Raw genomic sequence first — 26,169 nt, forward strand, 5'->3', positions numbered from 1 at the left:
AAAACCCGGCATTTTTTGCTTACCTAATCTTAACCAATAATAATAGCTATCTGCATGCCTTTAAGCCCGATCCATCATCCGCCCAGAGCTGTGTGTTGACAGATCAGTCAGTCAGTCAGCTTTTCCTTTTCTACATTTAGATATTGCTATTATTTGCCGGAAAGCGTTTCACACAGACTCTTTATACTATTATAGTCATAATCTTCATCATGGTCAACCCATCCCGGCTAATATTTTGAGCAAGGTTCTCAGAATGAGAAGGGTTAGGCCATAATCCGCCACGGTGGCCAAGTGCGGATTGGCAGACTTCACACACCTTTGATTACACACCTTTATGGAGAACTCTCAGCCATGCAGGTTTCCGCACGATGTTCTCCTTCACCGCTGAAGCAAGTAATAATCTCTATACATATGAATCGCAAAATGTGTTGCTGATCGCAAATCTCGAGAACAGCTGAACCGATTTCGGATGGTTGAATGGGGATGGTTCTTACGGAGAGAAAAATTTAAAAAATCCTGAAAAAGAATCGACTTTTAGGCGGTATGAAGTTCGCCGGGGCAGCTAGTATTTAATAAAACCCACATAACTCGAAAAGTAGAATTGCGTTCCCGGGATAGAACACCCAACATCCCGAACAGGAGGCTGACTTCTTAACCACTAGGCTATCACTGCTTATTATTACTTAATAAATAATTAGTTAGTACCTAACGTGTAAAAGGTGACTCTATTTTCCATAAAAACTAGACAGTTTCGGGTAATTTTTGTCGAAAAACTAACGTGTAAAAGTAGACTCTGTTTTCAAATATGTTTTCAAATATTATGATTATGATAATATTATATAATGTTAGTGCATGATAGGATTAATGGGGACCGTCTTCCATAAAGCCATTGTGTTGTGGTTCGTGCGAGCGTTCAGCGCACGCGCCGCGCCCTCGCCACGGTCGGCGCACACGGCGCACGTAACGAAAGGGGCGGGGAAGCGCGAAAATTATCATAAATTGTTGCAAGTACTATAAAGTTCCAAGCATCCCTATCATTACTGTAGTGGTACAGCATTGATAGCCTAGTGGTTAGGACTTTGGCTGCCTATGCGAGGGATTCGGATTTCCATTCCGTGCAAACTGTCGGACGTAACCTCGAGCGCTCGGACGTCCGCGGACGTTCAAGAGATATCCGCAAGATGACTGTGCACACCTATCAGATCGGCTGTCAGCCATCGTCGCTTTACATTATAGTTAAGTAGGTAGTACCTTTTCATTGCTCAACCGCTCTTGAAGAAATTTAGCACAGTTTACTTACACCCTGAACATATAATACGATACTTTTTATCCGAAGAACCGTTTCCAATGGGAGTTTTAAAACCCTTAATCCATGCAGCCAAAGTTTTAGGTATCAGCTTGTAAGTAAAAAAAACTATTTCGCGACGAACAAATAGAAAGTGCGAAAAAGTTTTTCGTCAAATGAAAATCATCATATTAAGTATATCGACATTTGCACATTTATGATCTATTATGACGTAGACATTCGCTAAGAAGGATTTTGGAAAATTCAACCAATAACTAAAGGGATAAAATAGGGGTTTGAAATTTGTGTTATCACGGGCATAAGCTAGTATTTTAATATGATTTATATGAAATACTAGCTTATGCCCTTATATAATTAGTGCGATCACTCCCGGAGGTAGGATTGGTAATGAAAGACGGGCGGTGCATTCCGCTCTATCAGATACGAGTGACCTTTGGGCAGCTAATTTCCTCCGCGCATGATAACAGCATGCTTTGTGCGCTTCACATGATTTACGAGTATCTTACTGGCGCCCAACAATCGCGCGTTTTATACCTTGTTTGTACTGAATAGTTCTACAATGATACAGTAAAGTTACTACAGTACCCGGCAGGAAATACTGTACATCGACCTTCAGAAAGAGATAGCGGTTTCGTAGAATTTCGGAGATAGCAGATTTGTAGAGCATTGTCTCTGTCGTTGAGACCGACAAAACGTCACATCGCGGGCATCATCTAGTGACAAATAAGGTGAGTAGGTATTCTCTTGAAATGCAATATGATATTCCAAGCGAAAGACCAGATATAGACTAATGTGCAGATTCTACAAAGGTGAAAGAAGGAGTAACCCTGCACGCTCATTTATCAACGTTGATGCGAAAGCCTGCACCTATGCGCCTGCGCAATAATGATTCCTATTGAATATTGATCCTTTATTGCATTGTTCTTTTGTTACGCGCCGTGCAATTCGCATACGATTGTGGAGTGATGATTAATTGATAGAGAGGTTAGACAGGAAGTCGGTGCTGATTACCCTGATAGTTGTGTTCTTATAAGGAAATGTATTTGCAGCTATTATACAATTGAAGAGCACTGTCTTGATTGTAGGTAATTTAAAGGCGTTTCAAATATACTTTGTTGACAATAGTGCTAATTCGCTAGAAGGTAGATACACTCACACTTTCCTTATAACGTGACAAAGGGTGAGATCTATAGAGCGTACCTACTCTAACTTAGCTTAGACTTGAGACAGAGTTAAAACGAGAGAGAACTTTATCTCTCACATAAATTTGTCTCGTTTTAACTAAATCTTAAGTCTGAGCAAATTCAAAGTGCGCTCTATAGATCTCAGCCTAATTCTTTTGCACTTAATCTCTAAACTAAATCGACAGGTCTAAATCTAGTGCTATCCTTTTTCGAAATAACAATTCAATTAAGATTTTGATCTGACATTAGAGATTGCGTGCTACGACAAAATTAGCCACTATATATCTAACCTAAACTAAAATTAAATTTATCTGTAGCATTCGGCTGTCACCATAAAGTTATGAGATAACCACATCAAATTTTATCAATATTTTGTTTTTGTATTTAGGTCTAAGGTCTAAGTTAACATATTGGCAAATGTGCAGTGCTAAGATAAGCCGTCAAGCGCATACGAGTACCAGCAAACCAATTTTATGTTTTTGAAAATAAATAAATATTCGCTAAGATTTAAATTATGTACCTATTTTAAACAAAACCATAATAAAGTTCATCATATTTTTATATACACTTTTGTTTTTACATATCTGCGTTAGTAAAAAGGTATCTACCTAGATAATGACATCAACGATTTAAATACGATCAACAATAATCATAATAATTACTATCATTTGTAATCGTTTTGTTTTCCCATTCCTTACGAGCACTCGTTTCTCATTAATACTTAACCGTAACGAAATGCTGTAAAGGGCTATAATTAAATAATAGAAATAACAGAATGGTTCCTAATGAATGAGGCCGAAGCACCGCGGGCTAATAGATTTTTTTGCTTCACTTTTTCAAGTTAAGTATCGCGGCCCCACCCTAGAAGGGAAGACGCTATCGTATCCAATACGATATCTCTACCAAACTGCGCGCCCACTTGGTCACAAACAGTAAACATAATAATAATGAAGATCTCATCGTCCTTCGAGGTATGTTTGAATGGCTTTTTAAGCACACGGACTCAAGCTAGCGAGCCAAAAGCGTGGCGGGTGTGAACTTGGCTCAGGGTTAGCGTTCGTTTCCTTATCCGGACAACCCCAACGCCACACTGAATGAAAATTAAGCCTGTGAGCGCTTGGTGCCTTAATGTAGAAATTCCAATTAGTTTATGTATTAAACTTCCCGTGCTCGATAACTGAAACCCGAATGAAATGCAACTCCCCGCCCACTACCCTTAGCAATGGCATTATTTTTACCATTTTTATTTTAGTAATGTTTATGAAATGCTTGTTTATTTTTCTCCATTGTACAAGTACGAGGTTGTCATGTGATGTCTTAAGGTTATCGTGCACGAGTAGAACTTATCGCAAGCAAGGTAAGTAACGTATGTTAAAAGCTTATGTTATGGTATCAGCTGAGCTTTATTGATAACTAGATGATACCCGTGACTTTGACCGCGTGAATATAGGTTTTTTGAATCCCGCAAGAAATCTATGACATTAATAACCCATGGAGTTAAAATGGCGCGTGAGAAGTCATTTTGTACGGACTATAATACTCTACTCCGGATTGTGTTGCTCTATGGCTCGTCTTGTACTGTAATCTATAACATAATGGTAACATAAGTTCGGCACGCGTGACCAATTTGGGATTATTCTTTCGTGTTAATGAAGAATGGGATTTAAATAGCGTGTTATTAATGATTTTGATGTTGATTGCAACATTACAATGTTTACTAAGTTTACAGACATGAAAAGAACTGATAGTGGTAACTTAACTTTTGTGGTCCGAAAAATTTGTGGGTGGGATTTTTTATAAATATTTTTTAATTTTTAATCAAATAGGATACAAGATATGTATATTTTTTGACTCTCGCCAAACTGGTGAGCCAGTTTGTTGGCGAACCGGCGCTCCTTAATAATCAGTATCTAAGTAATTAGAATTCCTGGATTACTTGACCTGCCCAAGAAAGTAAAGTATTGGGTGATATGACTGTTGTTAAGGATGTCTAGAAGTAGGTAAAATCCAAAATCCTTTCAACTGACTTCCAAAAAGGAACAGGTCAATTCGGGAGGTTCTCAACTCAAAATTCAAAATTCTGCTGGTTGATTTTGGAATTGGCTGAATACATCATATTTTTCGTTTGGCGAAAGACAGGAAACTAGGACTAGATGACCGCCAAAAAAAGGACGGCCAACCTCCAATGGACGGAGGTGAGATGGAGAAGAATTTTTAATGAAGTTTCAAATGCGAGAGAGTGTCAGCCAAGATCAGTCAGAAGATTGCAATAGCAACAGCTGTAAAACTATACCACGGTAGAGCCCGTGATCTTATAAATAAACCAAACAAGTGGGTCACGAAGATAAAGCTTATAAATAACCGGGCCACCGTAAAATCACTTTGAGAGCCTCTGCCCAATAAGTTAATGTGAAATAATGGTGAAACGCGAAAACATCCCAGACATTCACTCCAAAGGTAGACAATAAGAGAGGGCCGCCGTAAAAGGACACCGTCCAAATCCGACGTGCGTAGCTGTCAACCGTACGATGCCATATTAGGTGCGCCGGCGCAGCAAGAAGTAAAGAATCCGTCTGACAAATCACCGGACAATTTGTTTGCTTAAATACCTCACCTACGGGATTCCGCCGAAATTGTTTCGCGCTCAGATTACAAATTTAGGTTGAAACTTGGAACGTCCGATGTGGCTTTGAACTTTTGGAGGGCGATATACGGATATTTATCGCTTTTATTCTACCCAAAACTTTAATGGGCTTAATGGTTGGGTTATTGGATACATTTTAAATAAGACACTTGTTCCGCCGCCGTTGTGGAAGTGACTAGATATCGACTACTTTCTTGCTCAAGGAACTTATATCTAATCAATCAGTGCGAAAGTGTGTTTGTTATAGATTTAGGTTCAAGTTTGAAAGACCAAGTCGTCCAAGATAACATAGATTTGTACTGTGGAATAAAAGCAAGCGTTGCATTTGTGTGTGTTAAGTTTATTAACGGGTCTACAAGCTTTACTACAATCTAAATAAATATGTATGGATCGCGGTACAATATGCATGATTCTTCCAAGTTCTTCATTAAAGTACCCGTGTTGAATATAGCACTATGAGAATAACGATTATATGAATAAGATTCTATCTAAATTCTAACACCTAAAGAAAGCAAAGCAAATAAATTCCAAGGTTCTCGGAAAGGCGCCTACCGTGAACTAATCCGCAAGTTGATGCCGATACAAAGTAAACAATGCGAATAATCGAATATTACTAAGAACGGGAGGATGGAAGGGTATCGTCGCATCAATCAGTCCAGCCCCATATACAGACGCCTGGGTATAAAACCTGGGCCATAGATTGGACAATTGAATAGATTACCTGCCATAGATATACTCTTGGTACAGAATTGGAGCAAATATTTGCAACCAGCTTTAGCTTGATCGGCTTGAAATTCAGCTTTGTACGTACATATGTTATAGGTGTGTGTCTCAACAAATTTTTGATGTAGGTAAGGTACCTACCGCAGTATATATAGGTATTTTTTCCTTGTTTGCTGCAGATTTCGACAGTTGGTGAAGCACAGTTTTTTGTTGATTTTGAACAGTTCTGATTAATTGTTATTTCTGATTAGAGGCTATGACGGGGTATTTTTAACTGACCAACCTTTATTCAGATACAAGTTAGCCCTTGACTGCAATCTCACCTGGTGGTAATTGACGATGCAGTCTAAAATGGAAGCGGGCTAACCTGGAACGGGTATAGCAGTTTTTAATAAATGCCCCTTTGGTTTCTACACGGCATCGTACCGGAACGCTAAATCGCTTGGCGGTAGGGTGGTAACTAGCCACGGCCGATGCCTCCCACCAGACCAGACCAGAAATATAGAAATCATAAAATTCCAAACCCCTGCCAGGAATCGAACCTGGGAACTCCCACTAATAAGACCACAGCGCTTACCACTGCGCCAGGGAGGTCGTCAAATATGATATTGATGTTGATTTGACTAAGGAAAGTCTATTTATTTCTCAGTCTATGTTTATCTATACTAAGTAAATGCGCGTACGCAGCCAGCATCAAACGGCGATATCTTGCGATTTATCACAGGAAACATATTTGCAATTGTAATAGTAAGCGATACACGTTCCGATAGCAATAGAGAATTACTCTTTTCGAGTAAAACCTTGTGTCAATGCATTACTCGGCCTTATATAGCAGTGTCAATAGGTATACATTATATATACATCATATGTAAAACGATAAATAAATAGTTATGTAAAAGATTTCCATTGATTGATTTCCAAATGAAGTTTTGAATTCTTTCAAAATCGGACAAAAGGATGGGTCGTGAAAAGGTAGCAGAGATAGAAACTGAAAAACACACTTTCGCATTTAAATTGATAGTACTGGTATGAATTGTATGTTTTTCGGAATTAAAGCTAAACTAATTGCGACTACATTATGCAATTAACCTCCTGTTAACATTAGAGAATAAAACAACTAAGTAAGTAAGAACGGCAAACATCTTCAATTACCAATGGAAATCCTGTAAGAAACTACGCTTCCCGATAAGGCAAAAGACAAATTACTAGATACCTCAGTCGTGGGAATGTGAAGCAATAAAAACCAGCAAAAACAGACCACAATACGCACCTAATAAAAGGAATAACAATTACAGATCAGGCCAAAGTGAGCTCTTAGCGTGGATGCGAGACATTCGTTATAAATAACAAATTGAGCAAAACATACTCGTTAGTAGGGTTAATAGACGTCAAGATTTACTTTGATATGGCAGTAATTTCCGCTACACTTTGGAAATTACAGTATGGTTTACGAAGTAATATATAAGTCAATGATGGTTAGTGAAAAAGAAGTGTAGTGTTTTCAGTGTTTATGTTTGTATGTGAGTTTGTTTATTCCACCAGAATATCTAAATGCCCGTATAGATTTAGATGTATGGGTACGTATATTGTTAGAATCCGAGAGACACTGAGTATAAGTTTGAAAAAAATTCATTATAAGTTCATACTTACTCAGCGGCTGTATGGCACCATTTTCTTTGATTCGTTTTTTCTCTTCGAATCGTGTTCAAATGATACTTTTTAGAATCAACAGAATCATATCTTTCATTCCATGATCATAGTCCGTGATCCGTCGCGTCGCATCCTTACCACGAAACAAATAATACATTTTATGACACTGATGCGGTGCTTGCTTTCAAGCATTTTATCAGCTGCTCGATTGCGGGAAAACTGCATCAATCATTATTACAATCGCAATCGTTGTGATTGGCTGATTTTATTGTATTCTTGTTGCAACAGACATTGCAGCCAACAGTGAGTGACCATTAACCAATCAGAGATGATTGGGATCGTGACATTGTAGCTGTCATCGATCAATCGAGCCGCAGGACTTTTCCATTTCACATTTGGTGACCCTACTCGCAAGTCGCAGCGCCAGTCGCGACGTATCGGGCGTGCAATTATAAATCAATACATTCTTAAAACGATATTGTACCCGACTGTACAGGATGCTTCACTTTCAATTAAGTACCTATTTAGTTTTATTAGAATCACTTTGAATATTTGTGCTGTAACTGCCAGAGGGAAGTTATAAGCTACCAATTTGAAATTTTCTCCGGTATATGCAACCAGGATGCTCTACCTTTAACTTTTTGCATAAATTTGATTTTAAAATTAACTAGATTAATTAATTTTTATGTAATGAGCAACTAATTTTATGAATTAAGCAATTGTATCTATTAATTTAGCTGTAGATTATATTTATTAATTAAAGGTTAATGTTAAAAGTTTGCAATGTAGGTAGCTTATTGTTAACACAATCGGAGACTTACGTAATGCTGTATATGCCTATAATTGATGATTGTAGTAGGACTGGAATTGTTTGTGACATGTTTTTAATATTTGTGAATGTTGTTACAATTTATCGTTGGCATATCTAATAAAAAAAAAATAAAAAAAATAAAAAAAAATAGATGATGCCCACGACTTTGTCCGCGTGGATTTAGGTTTTTAAAAAGTCTAGCGGGAACTTTTTATTTTCCGGGAAAAAATTAGCCTATGTCCTTCCACGGGATGCAAGCTATCTCTGTACCAAATTTCGTTAAAACGGTTGAACGGATGGGCCGTGACAAGCTAGCAGACAGACAGATAGACTACTTATTAACTGCGTGATGGTACCATTGAGCCTGTTTGGAAATGAATCGAGGATTTGCTACACTATACATAGCCTCCTCAAAATTTGTAACTAAGCCAAAAGCACAATATACATAATAAGGCTAACTCTGTTTACTTATTTTCTTACTATACTAAACTAAATTGACAGGTCTAAATCTAGTGATATCCTTTTCCGCGGCTGGGAGCATTATGAAAGAGATAGCAATACATGTCAGACATATCATTTTAAGTAAGTTTAGAGGTGGTGTACTATAAGTCCCGTAAATTGCTACTGCGCGTGGCCGCCATTTTAGAAACGTCAGCACTAGATTGAAGTTTCGAGCTGATGGTATATTTTTATTTCGGCTGACGTCAAAATGACGTCATTTCGATGTTCATGAGACATGGTTCCAGCGCAATAGCAATTTGCGGGACTTATACAGAACCAGTCACATTATACCGACAAATTTAAAAAAGAAAGAAACCAGAAAATTGTGTAAACTTCACGTACCTATATATCCGAAAAATCAAATCGTATTGAAACTTTTACAACAAATGAATTTCCTAACACCATGTATACCGGAGAATCCATCAAAAATTCAGACCACGAACACGTTCGCAAACAAAACAAAACGCTAAACAAATTGCCGCGGCTTGAGAGAGGTCCGTTTTTGCACTAATTCGGCATACCTAAATAAAAATTCCGTCTCCTTCGAAGGTGGAGCAAAAACTGCAGCGGAGAGGCTTCGGCGAAGGCGTGCGCTGTGTGATCTGCGAACGCGCAAAAACCGGAGAAGCGCAGAGTATGAATAACCATTGGGTGAATAGCTGAGGTATCTAGTTTTCCTTAGCCAATGTATTTAGCTGTACTGGCAACATTCCTAAAATTATAAAGCTCCCTGTAAAGATATAATATTACCACTTTTAACCAACTTGTACCGGTTTTAACCGGAGGAGATGCTCATGTAGGTACCTACTTACTCCAGAGTTTGAAAATGTTAAATATTGTTGCGTAATTTCGACTTTTGTGTACTACAGAATTAGCCAATTATTACAAAAATTGATAAGCTGCTAAAAACCATAAAGTTTTTCTTTAATCGCAATAATGCTTGCGCTTGATGACAATAATTATGCCTATTAAAAAGCAATGGTGAGGTCTAGTTTCACTGAGGTCCAATTTGCTAATGAAACGACTGATAACCCCAAGTTTACCTTACACACAAGTTAAACTTAGCAGGCAAAATATACCTCGTATGTTCAAGAAACCAGCACAATATTGTATATTAGCATTTTCTCTAGCACCATTTCCCCTGGCACAGATAAGTAATCTGTCCACAAGTCGTAAACAGCTGGCCTAATAGCATCAACCCCAATGACGGCCCATCTGACCTCCAAACCTACCCTTCCACGGGGTTTCCTGACCCAATACTACTCGCCCGTAGATCTATTGACCCACTTTGCAAATATCAAAGCCTTTCGCCGGGAAAATTAATGGCCCTGACAAACCGTACCGTGAAAAGACAACTTTCATTTTTATATAATGTCACGCTATTTAACAAAAAATGTACCTCGTGAGTTAAATTTGACTAAAATTATGTAGTTGTGAATTGCCTCCTTATCTTAATTATCAATCTCATGGTTTGTATCGACTGATGATTTATGTTATGAACGGCCTTTTATTTATTTTTATAAACGTTATATTTATGTTTCTGATACAAATCTTAAAATTAATTAATTAAATCAATGCGGTAGACGCTGAAATTATAATATAATATAATACTAGCCTATGCTCGCGACTTCGTCCGCGTGGACTACACAAATTTCAAATCCCTATTTCACCCACTCAGGGGTTGAATTTTCAAAAATCCTTTCTTAGCGGATGTCTACGTCATAATAGCTATCTGCATACCAAATTTCAGCCCGATCCGTCCAGTAGTTTGAGCTGTGCGTTGATAGATCAGTCAGTCAGTCAGTCAGTCAGTCAGTCACCTTTTCCTTTTATATATATAGATTATGTAGTTAGTAAAACTATTGTTTCAAAGCGATATATTACTCAAATCAGTTCACAACGCTCGCTGGGTGTAACAGGAAGGGTGCAGTCCGGTCGTCCCATAAACTTTATAGGTCACTATACCACTCTTTATGGGGTCACACAGACTAACGTCTAACACCATAAACTTGAAATAATTACGGCTATTCAACACAATGTGGTTAATGTTGGACATTGTAATAGCAACCTTTGCTTTCTTTCGATTAAATTTTCGTACGGTTTTTTCCCGCAAAATCTGTTAACTATAGAACTACATAGAAGCGCGCGCACTGCGGAATTAATTCCGCACCGGAACTAAAGTATGTGGATTGCTACAGATTTGATGCGGTGCATTTTCGCATGGAATTTTTGCATCTTATGGACTTGTATGAAACCCCCCGGACTACGGAAAAAAAATCGCAACTCGCTGCTCGCGCTGTAGCTCGAACCAGGGCAGAGGAATATCATCGCCACACGCTTTAGAAACCGACAACGCATCGACAGCGCAAGCGGTCCGTTGTAAACATGAGGTTCTTAAAAGACCAGCGATTTGGAATAAGAATAATTAATGTTTATTGTCCAGTGCCTATTGCCATAGACTGAAAATAATAATAATAAAAATGTCGGTTATGAGTTATGGTCACTTACCACAATCGGTCCGTTTCTGCCAGTGCTGGTCAGAGTGGCTCCAAACCACTGGTTGGACTTCTGGTCGATTTGCCGGTGCGCAGTGTCCAGATTATTATCTGCAAAACAAACAATAAAATCATTAATGACGCACATTATAGCTAGCTGCCCCAGCGAACTTCGTACCGCCTAACAGTTGATTCTTTTAAATTTTTCTCTCCGTAAGAACCATCCTCGTACTTCAAGGAATATTATAAAAAAAGAATTAGCGAAATCTGTTCAGCAGTTCTCGAGATTTGCGATCAGCAACACATTTAGCGATTCATTTTTATATATAAGTATAAAGATTTATCAACACACAAACTTGAATTGTTGCATACGTAGGTTTTCTCTATAACCTAGTCTTCCGTTAAAGGGGTTATTATACTTTCCTAAAGACGACTAAATAATTTTGTTACTAACTTCAGAGCAGTGTAACATACACATTGCACTGATCTGAAGATGGGAACAAAATCATTTAGTCGTCTAAATTTAGGAAGGTATAATAGCTTCTTGAGAAAGGTTTTTTAAAATTCCTCCATGCGTACTGCGTAGTAGGGATGGATAAGCTAGTACATAATTTTATATTTTGGGTGATACTTAGTAATTATTTATTCATAATATGGATTCAGGACAAAATGAGCTTAAATACTACGTGTCAGCTACTCATGTCAGTCAGGGTTGGAAAAAACCAGTTTTGTACAACTATTCCTTATGCTCTTTTATCGTTAAAAAGTTCAAACTACAAATATTATGGCTTACAAATGACTTCTTTATCATGTAATTACCTACAAATGGTTCTATGACTACTTCGAAACGTATTTTCACGGATTCGGATCGGATGCAGTGCGTAATCGCCCTTACGGAAGTGAGTACGGTAGATACGCAGATGACGTCATAACTATTGTAATGCACTCAGGTTGATAATGCTAATGACTGTACACTCTCAGGATAAGGCTTTTAAACAGATTGACTTTGTTAAATTGTATGAAGCACTTCGGTAGCTTTTTCTTCTGCGCCTATTCTCTCTTCGTTTGTCAGTACCCAGCAGACAGGGGCGGGCATGTCATAGAGGCTCATTTTCCTTTAGGCCGTGCTAGTAAATAAGTTTTTTTATTTTTTTTTTATTCGTTACCTATATAGGCGCACGCTTGACCACGACCACACCTGATGGAAAGTGATGATATGGCCTAAGATGGGACGCGTTCGCCTAGAAGGTGCCTATTCACTCTTGTTTTCCGTTCCTATCTAAACCCTATGCACGCCACTACCAGCAGGAAATATTGGACATCCAACTTTAGAAAGAGATAATGGTTTTGTAGAGCGCGCGATCGACAAAACGTCACATGGATATGAGTGACAGAGAACGACGGTCTACGAAGCCAAAATCTCTTTCTAAAAATTCGATGTGCATTATTTCCTCTCGGGTTAGTAATCATTTCAATTCTGGGATCCGATAGGTAGACTTGATTAGTCACAATATTAAAACTCGCTTAAATGCCCGCTTAATTCAAACCCCTATTTTTACCCCTTTAGGGGTTGAATTTTCAAAAATCCTTTCTTAGCGGATGCCTACGTCATAATAGCTATCTACATGCCAAATTACAGCTCGATCCGTCCAGTAGTTCGAGCTGTGTGTTGATAGATCAGTCAGTCAGTCAGTCAGCTTTTCCTTTTATATTATATAGATTAGATGATTAGATTTAGAGCAACAAATATTATGTTCTCACTATTCTTCATTTCCGTTTTCCGTTTTATGGTATCGGACGGTCACATAAAACGGTCATTACCTAAGTACATAGTTACCCTCGTCGTCACTCTACTGTCCACACCATGAGTCATGGGGAAAACTCGCCTGTACCTCGACTTTAAACCAATTTCTTTAACCTTTTACTGCGTTTACATTGCCAGTGGCGTTAGTCATTGGAAGGCAATTGCCTAACGTCTTTGTTTTTTTGTTTTTGTTAGCAAAAATGTACATTTTCAAATTAAAGAAAACCAAAGGGGCAGGGCAGCAATAGGGCTGCAGACTGTGCCACGAGTCTCCCGAGACTCCGATGCACATTATTTGCTTCTGCCCTGCTAGCATCCACCTAGGGAGACATATCATTTATCTGGATGTTACTTCAATTCCAGTCAAGAAGGTGCTGCTGTATCTGGCGGCCACAGGATTTGATAAGGAAGTGTGAAGAAAGAAGTGGAGGCAAACACAATAGATCGGAGACGGTCGCAGTGATTCAGGGATAGCAAGGACCTGTATAGCCCCAAAGAAGAAAGAAGAAGAAGAAGAAACCAAAGGGGCATGGGTTTAATAAAAACTGCCACATCCCATCATCACTTACCACCAGGTGAGATTACAGTCAACGGCTAACTTTTAAGTTGTAACTGAATTTTAAAAAAAGCCTTCTAGACTAGGTACGTAAAATTGCTTGGTATGTAAATACTTCTCGGTATCCCTCGGTATTTTTCTTTACGTACTCGTACATCATCCCAATTCCCAATGCACACAAGTCCGACTTCCTCGCCCAATATGGGTACAGACTACAGTGGTTCATATAAGGCGACTGACAAATACGCCGCGAGCCGGATTCAATGCGCCGAATAAATCAGAGACGCCGCGCCCCGCCCCGTGTTTGCGCAACGGACCCACAGATCCGCCACCCGAAACCTCTTAACTCGTGCCCATTGATATTATAAAACAAGATAGATACAAACTGATGGCAAAAGCACTGGTTCATTTGCGCGAAGAATCAACTTGGGTGTTCAAGGAAGTGCAACTAATGTTGGGGCATCATTCCACGCGTATATATCATCTATCACGTAGCAGTTCTAGTGGTTAGGTAACTATTGGTAATTATTAGCTCAGACTATTTACATTGTATGCAGTGGCGTGCACAGGGTTTGAAGCCAGGGTAGGCATTAGTAAGGTAGGAATCCTACCTAACTAATATTTTTTTATTTCGGCTGACGTCAAAATGACGTCATTTTGATGTTAATGAGACATGGTTCCAGCGCAATAGCAATTAGCGGGACATATATAACTATTGAGTAATTCAGTAATCAATCTGCCAGAACGCTATCAAAAAGAACTAACAAAAACCTTGACGAAATCTCGCCCATTTCTTCCTTTTGTATATCTTGTATTTCGTATGTCAATGATTTTTAACTTGATTTTTATCGCGAACCTTTAATGGGAAGCCTTATACGATCGCTTGTAAATTATAGTGCAGTTTTATTGTTCCTGTTATCTCTTTCTCTTGTGGGAAATTACAAGAGTACACAATATCATGGTTCTCCTAATGTGTGTACATGGTGTTCCAATTCGGGGGTAATTTTTTTAAAAATTAAGTTATTAAGTATAAATATTTTCAGGAACATTAACAATTTTAACGTTTGACTTTTTTCGAGGCAAAACTAATCTGGTAGGTACCAGCTTTTTGGCAATTCATTTAAGTGCAGTTTTTTTTTACTTTGATACAATAATTTCGAATCTAGTTTTTATTAAGGTGTTGTATCAATCAATTAATACGTTGAGCAAATAGCATTGTAATAAATCTTCATTGCCATATTAACTAGTACCATCATAATATTCAAAGAGACTGTGATTTGTTGAAGCTTTGTAGATACCTTGTTGCATAATATTGTACTGAAACAATAATAAATAATCCATACTAATATTATAAATGCGAAAGTGTGTCTGGCTGTCTGTCTGTCTGCTAGCTTTTCACGGCCCAACCGTTCAACCGATTTTGATGAAATTTGGTACAGAGTTAGCTAATATCCCGGGGAAGGACATACTTACTACTTTTTATCCCGGAAAATTAAAGAGTTCCCACGGGATTTGTAAAAAACCTAACTCCACGCGTACGAAGTCGCGGGCATCAGCTAATTACTTATAAATAAAATTCTAAAAGCTGAATCATCTCCACAAGAGATCTGTGCGAGTAACGCTTGAAAAAAGAATCGTACTATTACCACACCCTGTATACTGATTTCAGTTATCAATCTTGTATTGAGATTGAGACATTAAGTTTTGACATGAGCATCATAACCTTAAGAAGATAATTATGTGCGTTGGTACAATGATGGCCCCTAACATGATGTACCTACCAGCAATTTGGTCACTTATCTGATGGTACATAATTGTTATCAATTAAATGTAAGTATCGGACATTGCAACGGTTTTATCTACCACTAGCTGATGCTCGCGACTTCGTCCGCGTGGACTACACGAGTTTCAAAACCACTATTTCACCTCCTTAGGGATCGAATTTTCATAAATCCTTTCAAAGTCAAAGTCAAAGTCAAAGTCAAATGATTTATTCAAAATAGGTAATAAATTACTCGTATTGATGGTCTGGTATGGTGTTAGATTTGTAAGATATAGTGGTGATAATTATTACGCAAACTTAAAACTAAAGCTACGAGGGTTCCAAACGCGCCCAGGTCTGAGAAGAGCCCACAACAAACTCAGTCTCTCAAACTCAAACTCAATCTTTTTCTTACTGGAAGTCTACGTCATAATAGCTAGTCAGACGGGTTTTTGATGATGATAATGATGATGAAATTAAAAATGATAGGGAATGAAACCATTTATACCGTTAGTCAGTGCATGGCACCGATTGCATGTCTTTACGAGGGGTAGTCACCCCTACGAGTCTCGTAACTGTCATTTCCTTTACCCAAAACCCAAAAAAACACTCGCCTTCCGTGACGCCCTAAATAAAATGTCATACAACCCTAAATGTTTGACTTAATCATAGGGAACAGGCATAGACTGAAGGAAAAATTGAACTGAGGCAAATAAATAAAATGGATATTTAAAACTGTAGGTATATCAAAAATTGCGTGAGTAACAGGCAGGGGTCGAACCTGCATCCCTCTAGCTATCGTGACTTTTGAAGAGAAAGGAAACATTTTCGGTGTGTGTGGTGTTATATCTGCCGGTACCACAATTTTTGATATGTATAAAACAGTTATTTTCGAATTTCCTCCAAGTTTCTACATTCAGCTTTCAAGTTTTAATATCATCAATAAAGTTGCGATATCATCACAAAGCTCCATCTATGTTCTTCCTTTATTCTGTGATCATAAGTTGAACAATTATACGAATTATACTACTACAACATGGCGCGACATTGATTAGCTCCAATGAACACCATGAAAGGACCATATCGTCGCCATGGTAGCTAATTCTTGCATACTGTGTCAATTGGCAATCAGAATAAATTGGATAACTGTCCCGAATATATGAAGAAAAGAACGTTGCTTATAAAATTACAAAGTCCGCTCTAAAGTTAAGATACTTAGATACATTTCGTATAAAGAATGTAATAAGTAGATTGTTTATGGCCTATCTTCATCCTATCTTTAACAATTGCAGTCAGTTTCGTAGACTTAAATTTCCAAAAAAAAATCCTCTCAATTCCATATCTTTAAATATATAAAAGGAAAAGGTGACTGATTGACTGACTAACTGATATATCAATGCACCGCTAAAACTACTGGACGGATCGTGCTGAAATGTGGCATGCAGATAGTTATTATGACGTTACGTAGACATCCGCTAAGAAAGGATTTTTGAAAATTCAACCCCGAAGGGGGTGAAATAGGGGTTTGAAATTTGTGTAGTCCACGCGGACGAAGTTACGAGCATAAGCTAGTAATAAAGATAAAGAGAGAAAAAAACTTCATCTACCTCTTAGCTGGAGAATTTTTATCTATGTGTTTACGCATGATTGACTTATAAACACCCTTCCAGCATCAGTTTTCCCCTCCAATTATAATATGGGTTCCTTCAAGTCAAGAGCGAATAGGCATCTTCTAGGCAAGCTCGCTTCATCTTACGCTGCATCATCACTTGCCACCAGGTCTGATTGCAGCCAAGCGCTAGTCTACAAATTAAAAAACAAGACACCTTGATGGTACCAATTCCGTGTTGTATGAAAAGATATTAAAAATAAATCATAACAATTTACTAAAGGTGGGCCAAAAATAAGTTTGCACAAATGTAACCCTTATCAGCCACAACTTATGAAGTAAATTTACGTGAACTGTTAAGAGAGGGTTGAACCCCTCCTGTTATGGATAATTAGTTAAAAACACTGGAGCCCTTTTCTAGAGTTCAATGGCAACAGAAAAACGGATATAATCATAAATGCGAATGTGTTTGTTTGTTGGTTTGTCCTTGTGTTTGTTAACGGAGCAGATCAACGTGATTTTTTTGCGTGAGCAAGTATTGTTGAAGACCTAGAAAGTACCTAACATAGACTAAGATCTGATCATAAAATCAGTAGTTGAGGTGGGTCAAATACACTAAAAAAACTTGTTTCCCCAAAAATGGATCAGCTGAGAATCAAACCTCGAACCTCTAAGTTACTACCGAACATAAAGGTTTTAACAATAGTTAATAGTTATAGGTATTAGGATCTACCAATCCGCACATGACCAGCGTAGTAGACTATGGCCAAACCCTTCTCACTTTGCGAGGAGACCCGTGCTCTGTAGTGAGCTGAGGATGGGTTGAATCATGATGATGATGATAGGTATTAGCAGTGGCGTGCAGCTCATAGAAGCATAAACGCACTGCTTACCCTCATTGTAATATATCAATGCTTATCTTTCATTATAACCTGCCGTAAAATAAGTTCATACCTAAATGCATACCCTGGCTTGAACTCCTGTGCACGCCACTGGGTATTAGGTATATGTAGAGACAATGACCTAGCTTTTTCGATTTGCATAAACAATCGTTTTCCCACACGCTAAGGATATGTTTACATTAATTAGCGTTTAGGTCATAAAATGTTGAACCACGTAGCCATATAAAGACTTAGTAATTATTATTAAAACTGATAATATAAATCTTAATATATAAACAACAGCATATATTTGGTTATTTGAGTTATCTGTAATATACGTCATAATTAAAATACATACGTACATAGGTAGGTATATTTCTGCAAATATTTTTCACATTTTTTTTAATGAATATTAGCCATGTTAAATGACTAATATTCCCCTTTCCTCTCCAACTAAGCGTCAAGCTTGTGCTAGGAGTAGGTACGACAATAGTGCAACGGGCGGGATTTGAACCGTCGACCTTTTGGTTTTCAGTCCACTCCTTTACCCGTTGAGCTATTGAGGCTCTTGCAGATTAGTCAGACAGTTATTTATATAGGTAGACGTTGATGTACCTACTACCTACCTAACCTTCCCATGTAATGGGGCTTCTAGCTTTTCAAAGTGAGAGGGTCCCGGGTACGATTTCCAACAGTGGCAATTTGAAAATTTATTGGCAGACTTCAGTTTCACACATCTTTGAATTATTATAGAGTTCTCTCAGGCATGTATAATAAAAAACAGTGATATCCTGGTGGTTAAAACGTCGGCCTACTCCTATTCGGGAGGTCGCGGGTTCAATCCCGAGCACGCACTATTCGGAGTTAAGCGCACGTAAGTGCGTTTTAAGCGTTTAAATATCACTTGCTTTAACGTTTTTATTTTATTTATTATAGGCGAACGCTTGACCACAATCACACCTGATGGAAAGTAATGATGCGGCCTAAGATGGGACGCGTTTACCTAGAAGATGCCTATTCACTCTTGTTTTAAAGATACCCGGGTTGTAATTGGTAGGAAACACATATCGTGGAAGAGTATTCCAAACCTCAGCCATGCGTATGAGGAATGATGACGCAAAGCGTTTCGTGTGTGTGGATGGGATGTCGACGACATAAGGATGGAAACTCGCCCTACTTCTTGCGGTTCGGTGATAAAATGGTGAAGGGGAGACAAGATCGAAAAGTCCCTGAGCACACTCTCCGAAATATATCCTAAAACAAACATTTTTCATTTTGGTGAAGGAAAACATTTTTCTTCAACTTCAAACTTTTCACAAAGATGGCTTGCATTCCTGGGAAGATCATAGGCTACTTTTTATCCCGGAAAATCAAAGATTTCCCACGGGATTTTTAAAACCTAAATCCACGCGGACGAAGTCGCGGGCATCTTCTAGTAGGTAATAATTTCCTCGGCGTAAGACCTCATCAATCTGGTCTCAATTGAGGCACTCCGAATTGAACGAATTGGCCCCGACTTCGCTCCACTTGTTGCTAATTGATCCTGTACGTAGGGCAACAAGGCTAATTAACTTTAGAGAAACATGACCCTTAATGTGAATGGGCTAGATGTGATTATTGTGTATGCGTATTAAGATTATCGTAGTTGCGTTGTATTTGCTCCAGTTATTGTCTGATGGATGCTACTGTTCATTGTTACCTTAGAAACAATATGGGATGTATGAACTATCTATTTGACAAGTATGTAATAGGTAAGTATAGATTATACCTAATAATGCATATTTTACTACTTGCAATAAAATGCTGAAAATATGCAATTTTTGAACACATAAAGGAAGCTCATAAAACATATTATAACAATTTTCAGAATTAAGTTTTTTTTAAATGTATTAGTGTAAGTAGCCGTTAGTTAATTTAATAAATAAAAATAAAATAAAATAAAATCGTCAAAAGAGATTGCCCATTTTCTTAGGAGCTTTGCGCCCCCCCTAATATAATTGTTATGTCACCATGGTTTTAATTTTATTTTGTAGACAAATAATTAACTCTTTATATTCTGCAAACGATTTCTATTTATTCACCCTGGTTATAAAGAAATCTTATTTTTTATATTGCTGATATTGAGGTTATATTTAATTAATACTTCTTCAAAACAAATGCATGTTTACGATTCTAACTGTAATTGTGGATATTTTCAATAATAGAGTGAAAAAAAGTCGTTATAAAACATAATCGTAAAAAAATAACACATTTAAAAAAAAATTAATTTAAATTTTGACACGACGCCACAAAAGAGGGCCCGTTCACGGGCGATCTCCTTTCGGAATAGTAGAAATCTTTGGAAATTACTGAAACATTCCGAACAGAATTTATTTATATTTATTCTACCTAATACAGCACGCGGCCGAAAGTAATGTAGGTACATCGACCTTTAGAATGACATTTCGGCTTTGTAGAGCGTTGTCTCTGTCACTCATACCTACATGACGTTTTGTCGGTCGCAATGACAGGGACAACGCTCTACAAATCTGCTATCTCCTTCTAAAGTTCGATGCTCATTAATTTCGGTCGCGTACTGTACTATGGAGTATGGACCCCTAATAAATATAAGCACGGCTAATGCTATTGGATTACAACTTAAGTAGGTAGCGTCTTTTGTAAAAACTCTCTCTTCTAGACACTCCCTAAATGCAAATACTTGAAAACCAACCGGACCCTAAAATAACATACCTACTTCAAATAGGTGCCTAACTGCCTATAATAAAAAAATCTGTTATTTTTCTTTCCTGTACTCAATTATACATTAAATATTGGCGGGAATCAATGTACTTACCTACAATTTGTACTGGCGTTTGCTTGGTCCACTCGACGCCTCTTCACGACTGGTCAAATTTGGCCAAGCACCAATATTTGGCCAAGCACTGCAGTGCTCGGTCGTGCGATTGTTGAATTGTCTTGTTTATTTATTAGCACGTGACTAGTGTTTGGAGAACGTTAGGCAAATGTTGGCGGTGGTCGAGTGGGCAGAGGAAATTGGTAACAATGTTGTTATTCATCATCATCATCATCATAATCATCAGCCTGTAGACGTCCACTGTTGGACATAGGCCTTCCCTAAAGAGCGCCACCACACCCGGTCCTCAGCCTTCCTCATCCAGCCACTTCCCGCTTGCCTCTTTATATCGTCGGTCCATCGTGCTGGAGGGCGTCCCACACTACGCTTGCTTAAACGCGGTCTCCACTCAAGGACTTTCCGGCTCCAAAGGCCATCGCCTCTACGACAGGCATGACCTGTCCACTGCCACTTGAGCTTGCTAATAGTTTGGGCTATATCAGATACCTTGACCTACCTTGGTTCTCCTGCGGATCTCCTCATTTCGGATCTTATCCCTCAGGGAAACTCCTAACATAGCCTTCTCAAATTAGTGATGTTTTAAATAATACGGAATAGGTAGGCTGCAAATCGTAACATTAACACGAACATGCACTGCATCTCAAACGAAATTCGAATCACAGTGATAAGTCATTTAATTAAACACGAAGCGTCCTCACAAAGACGTCATTCGTGCAATACCAATAAAGAAATCAGAGTTCGAACAAATGTGCACTTGTAAGCGTAGAGTAAGCAGCATATGTGAAGAGGTCATTGAACCTGCGTTCGCGCATGAAATCGGAATAAATGACGCTTCTGGAAGAGTGCGAGCGCATCAAAGTCGACCCTAATATGTGGCGCTATGGAATTGTAGGGTGGCCATGCGTTTGGTATTAACAAGACAACGCAGTATTTATTAGCAGTGGCGCGCAGTTCATAGAGGCATTAAATCACTGCTTACCCTACTCATAATGAATTAATGCTTATTTTCCTTTAGGACCTGCTTGTAAATAGGTTCCTAATTAACAACTGCTTACTCTGGCTATGAGCTCTATGCACGCCACTGTTTATTAGAGTTAGATTTAAAGCTAACTCGGAGAAAATAATAGCAAAGTGTTTTATTTAAATAATAGATGATACCCGCGACTTCATTCTCGTGGAGGTTTTTAAAGTACCGACAAACCAACAAATAAACACACTCGCATTTACAATAAGTATGGGTAGCACTTTTGCAAAAAATGCTTCTGAATTGCACAGAACTAGATAGAATATGAATTAGAACACATAATATCTTTATTATTTATTTTGTAGGCAACACTTGTCTTTTAGTTTCACTTGCTTACTCTCATTTACTTACCTTTCAGATTGAAAATTTGGTAGGTATTATGAAAAAGTTAATTTTTTTAGTTTTGTAACTGAAATCAATAAGTAAATACCAGTTTCAACAGCAGATAAATACACGTCATATAAAAAGTGTTTAGCAAAATATCGTGAAACCCGTAAGCCTGAGAGTTCTCCATAATGTTCTCAAAGGTGTGTGGGCCAATATGCAGTATGCACTTGGTCAGCATAGTAACATAAACTCTCCATTTTGACTTCTGAGACCTGGCGATTCGTTAAGAAGGTGATGATGATGAACGTGACTCTTGATTTGAAAGGCGTTAGATTATTGTTGAAATAAAATTACAGCCTGATTTGAAGACAAACATTGAAGACTGAGCTTACTTTCGTCTAAGAATCATGGTCACCGTACAAAGTCGATGCGGTCCATTGATTTATGTTTTATCAACGCACGAAGCGTTAATGTTGCTGCTTTCAACTCGGACTCAATGCGCCCAATCAACTATCCACTCCACTTTACCACAGTGTAAGGATATGATATTACATACAGAGGTTCGACGAAGCCATCTAGAATCTAGCCATTGCAATTTGCAATCGTACGGTAAGTGCGGGACGAAAGAGCGACCGGCGCGGCGGGGTGATTACGTATCTAGCGACAGGCGTAAATGTCGCGATCAGTGCTGTCAAAACAGCGGCTAGAGAGAGACAGCAATATCCACAAAGCAAAATAAGAAGAAGAAGAGAGACAGCAAAGCTGCTGTCGCGTTGCTTTCGCTACTGCAACGTTTTACGTAATCACCCCGCTGGAATTGCCTATGTTAGGGCCAGCCCAATTATTATTATTATTATTATTTATTTATTATTTAATTAGAACGGCCATAAAGCTAATTACACTAATTAAACTACGAGTACAAACTAACATAAACATACTTACAAAAATTGTTAAAAAAATAAATTTTAAAAAGCAAAGTTATATTGAAGGGTCGTAGTCGTCATTTACCACGAGATCAAAGGCGTCGGACTACTGTGTCTCTCTTTATACTGTGATTTTACTGCACTCCGGCCAGCAGTGCGTTGATGCAAACATACAAGATGAATTGTTTGTACATCTTAAATTATACCCCTTTTCATACGTAGGTACAGTACACTACACAACACTAAATTTTGTCGTTACACATTGCTAATGAGAAAGTAAAGACTTTCTTTGTTGTCAGAATTTATTGTTATTTTTAGGGTTCCAGGTACGGAACCATAAAATAACCATCACAAATTAACGAAAATTTTATTCGATTTTTTAACAAAAAAATAGAGTAATTTTTGCGGGAAAATATTTTTTGTAATGTTAAAAAATGGAAAAACATTTGAAGTTTACGCATTCTGACGCCATTAATCGCTTTCCGTACAGCGTGACGTTAATAATTAATTATTTTAAAAATTAATAAAAATCATGTTTTTTTTAAATTATTCTCTTTAATAATGATTTTTAGCTCCATAAACTACCGCTATACAAAAATCACGTCCTTTTATTACTACAGGCCAAGACCCTATCGATTAAAACGCACATAGCTCCAAAAAGTTTAAGGTGCGTGCCCGGAACCGAACTTCTGACCTCCCGAATAGACTACGAAGAATAAAATTGTTCATGTTTTTATGGAAAACTTAGATGTCTCTGTCTAGAATTTAAAATTAAATCTCCTGATTCTTGACAAAAATAAAAATACATAATTTTAACAAAAATCTACTTAAAATAAAGGCCATAAAGTTTATTTTTATCTAAGTACCTACTGCATGCTTATGATAAGTATTTGAACCTTGGCGAATTGTTTAAAGAATAAGCAAATAAAATGACGTCACTTTAGTCTAACATAACCTGTTCACATACAGCTCGGATACTAGTTTTACCAAAACGTGTTTCCTTCGAGATTGCAAATGTGTTAATTCACTTGTGAAATGCTAAAAAAGTCATTCAAACTCAATTCAATCAACTATAATAATAAAAAAACAAATCTACAGGTAAAGTCCTTTCATATGATACCCCACTTGGTATAGTTATCTTACTTTAAAAATTGAAAACGCTAATTATTTGTTCATGAACACGTTTTTTTTTTGGTGATATAACCACGAATTCACGTTTTCGTATTTATTCCTATATTTGTGCTATAAGACCTCCTACCTACCAACATGATTCTAGGTCAATGGGAAATATAGGTTTATACGACGGACAGGCAGACAGACAGACAGACAACAAAGTGATCCTATAAAGGTTCCTTTTTCCTTTTGGGGTACGAAACCCTAAAAAGATCTTATATTGAAATTGATAAGAATTTAACTAAAGTCTTTAATTATAAAACCACAGATACAATCGCAGTTATAGTATACGTAGATTTGTAGAAGTAGAATTATTATGTCAAGGACTAACTAATAAAATTACTCAATAAGTGTAAAATGATCTAATTTGCTCCACTTGTGGTTGAAAATAAGAACCTCGCTTTACCTTCACCGATTTAGTGCACCTGAGTGAATCTAACTTGATGCGATTTGTTTAGCGAAACAAGACATTCTACAAATTATTCCACAACTTTTTCTGAATATGATTACGACTCCGTGAAGTCTACAAGTAAAATAGGTATCTACTAAGTAGAACTAGCAAAGATGTTCTCGAAACTCAGCTATGAGAACATGCTGAGAAAAAACAAAAAGTTAAAACGAAAACGGTTTCGAAAGTTCGCGAACTTCAAGTAATTTTGATTAAGCACAATGATTTTGATAGGCTTATGATCCTTATAATAAAAAGATGAGACATTGTAAAAAGCCCTATGTACAGCAGACAATAATATTATGCCGGACATGAACGTATAAAAGCCGGGGCCGGTGACCCAAAAAGTGACCTAAATAATAAATGTCATGCCATTAACACCTTAGAAAACAGGTATAAAAAATTCTCAACGAAACGGAACTTTTCTGTGCCAATCGGAAGCCCTTGAGCAAACTTGTAAATGTCATATCTAAATATAAAGTTATAACAGGTATAAAAACATCATCAATGCTTTTTCACACTAAGTTACCGTACTACCAACGATTTTAGGTGTGGTAAATATGATATCATCAATGTATGACTATGACAGAAGTCAGAAATGCAATCATAATAATATATAATAGCAAAATATGACCTATAGATTAGTATAGATAAACCAATGTATGATTGGATTGGATGGAGTACGCTGACCAAATTCTTAAACAGACTAATATTAGAAAGAAATACTAATATTATATAGATACTATGGTCTTCTAGATAATATGATAGTAAGTAAATAGTTCAATGAGAGATTATAAAATATAAACCTATCCTATACTTATATGAAAACTAAATTCAGAATGAGGATATGAAATAATGAAATAAAAATTTGAGAGAATGGTATGAATATTGAAATGCATAAAGCGATGTCAGGTAAGTTGCCGTACAAAGGTAACAGAACGAATAGAGTCGCTCAGTGTGATAAAGCAAGATGTCAAGTTCACACCGGAAGTCCCCCATTAGCGACACCTAGCGCCCACGCGCCGCGATTTGCACGACCGGCGACAATGAGCGACGTGTTTACGCAACCCAATGCGAAGGAGGAACGGTAAAAAAAAAACCGGCCAAGTGCGAGTCGGGCTCGCGCATTTAGGGTTCCGTACTACAGTCGTATTTTTTCAACATTTTGCACGATAATTCAAAAACTATGATGCATAAAAATAAATAAAAATCTGTTTTAGAATGTACAGGTGAAGACATTTCATAATATGATACAGTTGATATAGTCACTCACTTCGAAAGTTGAAAATACTAATTATTAGTTCATGACCACATTACGTAGGAGTTGGTCGTAGAGCTTCAATTACAGAAGATCGATCAAATCGAAAAAATTAAGTACCTACGTATTTTTCCATAGTAAGTAGGTACCTACTACCTACTACGTACATAATATTTTGGTCAGTAGGTACTAGGTATTTAATTGATAAAAGGTCAAGTAGAAATTATGAAATACAA

The 26,169-nt window shown here is 37.6% G+C and overlaps 1 protein-coding gene across 4 annotated transcripts in view; it reads right to left on the reverse strand.

Moving 5' to 3' along the window:
* if (integrin subunit alpha inflated) overlaps positions 1-26,169 on the reverse strand; it is a 121,280-nt gene that overhangs the window by 52,335 nt on the left and 42,776 nt on the right. For all 4 annotated transcript variants that reach the window (XM_034984884.2, XM_069509699.1, XM_069509700.1 and 1 more), the window contains exon 3: positions 11,328-11,425. In XM_034984884.2, the coding sequence (XP_034840775.1) occupies positions 11,328-11,425 (98 nt within the window). The remainder of the gene's footprint in view (positions 1-11,327; positions 11,426-26,169) is intronic.

The sequence above is a fragment of the Maniola hyperantus genome, chromosome 3 (genome assembly GCF_902806685.2).
Source record: "Maniola hyperantus chromosome 3, iAphHyp1.2, whole genome shotgun sequence".
Classification (NCBI taxonomy): Eukaryota; Metazoa; Arthropoda; class Insecta; order Lepidoptera; family Nymphalidae; genus Maniola; species Maniola hyperantus.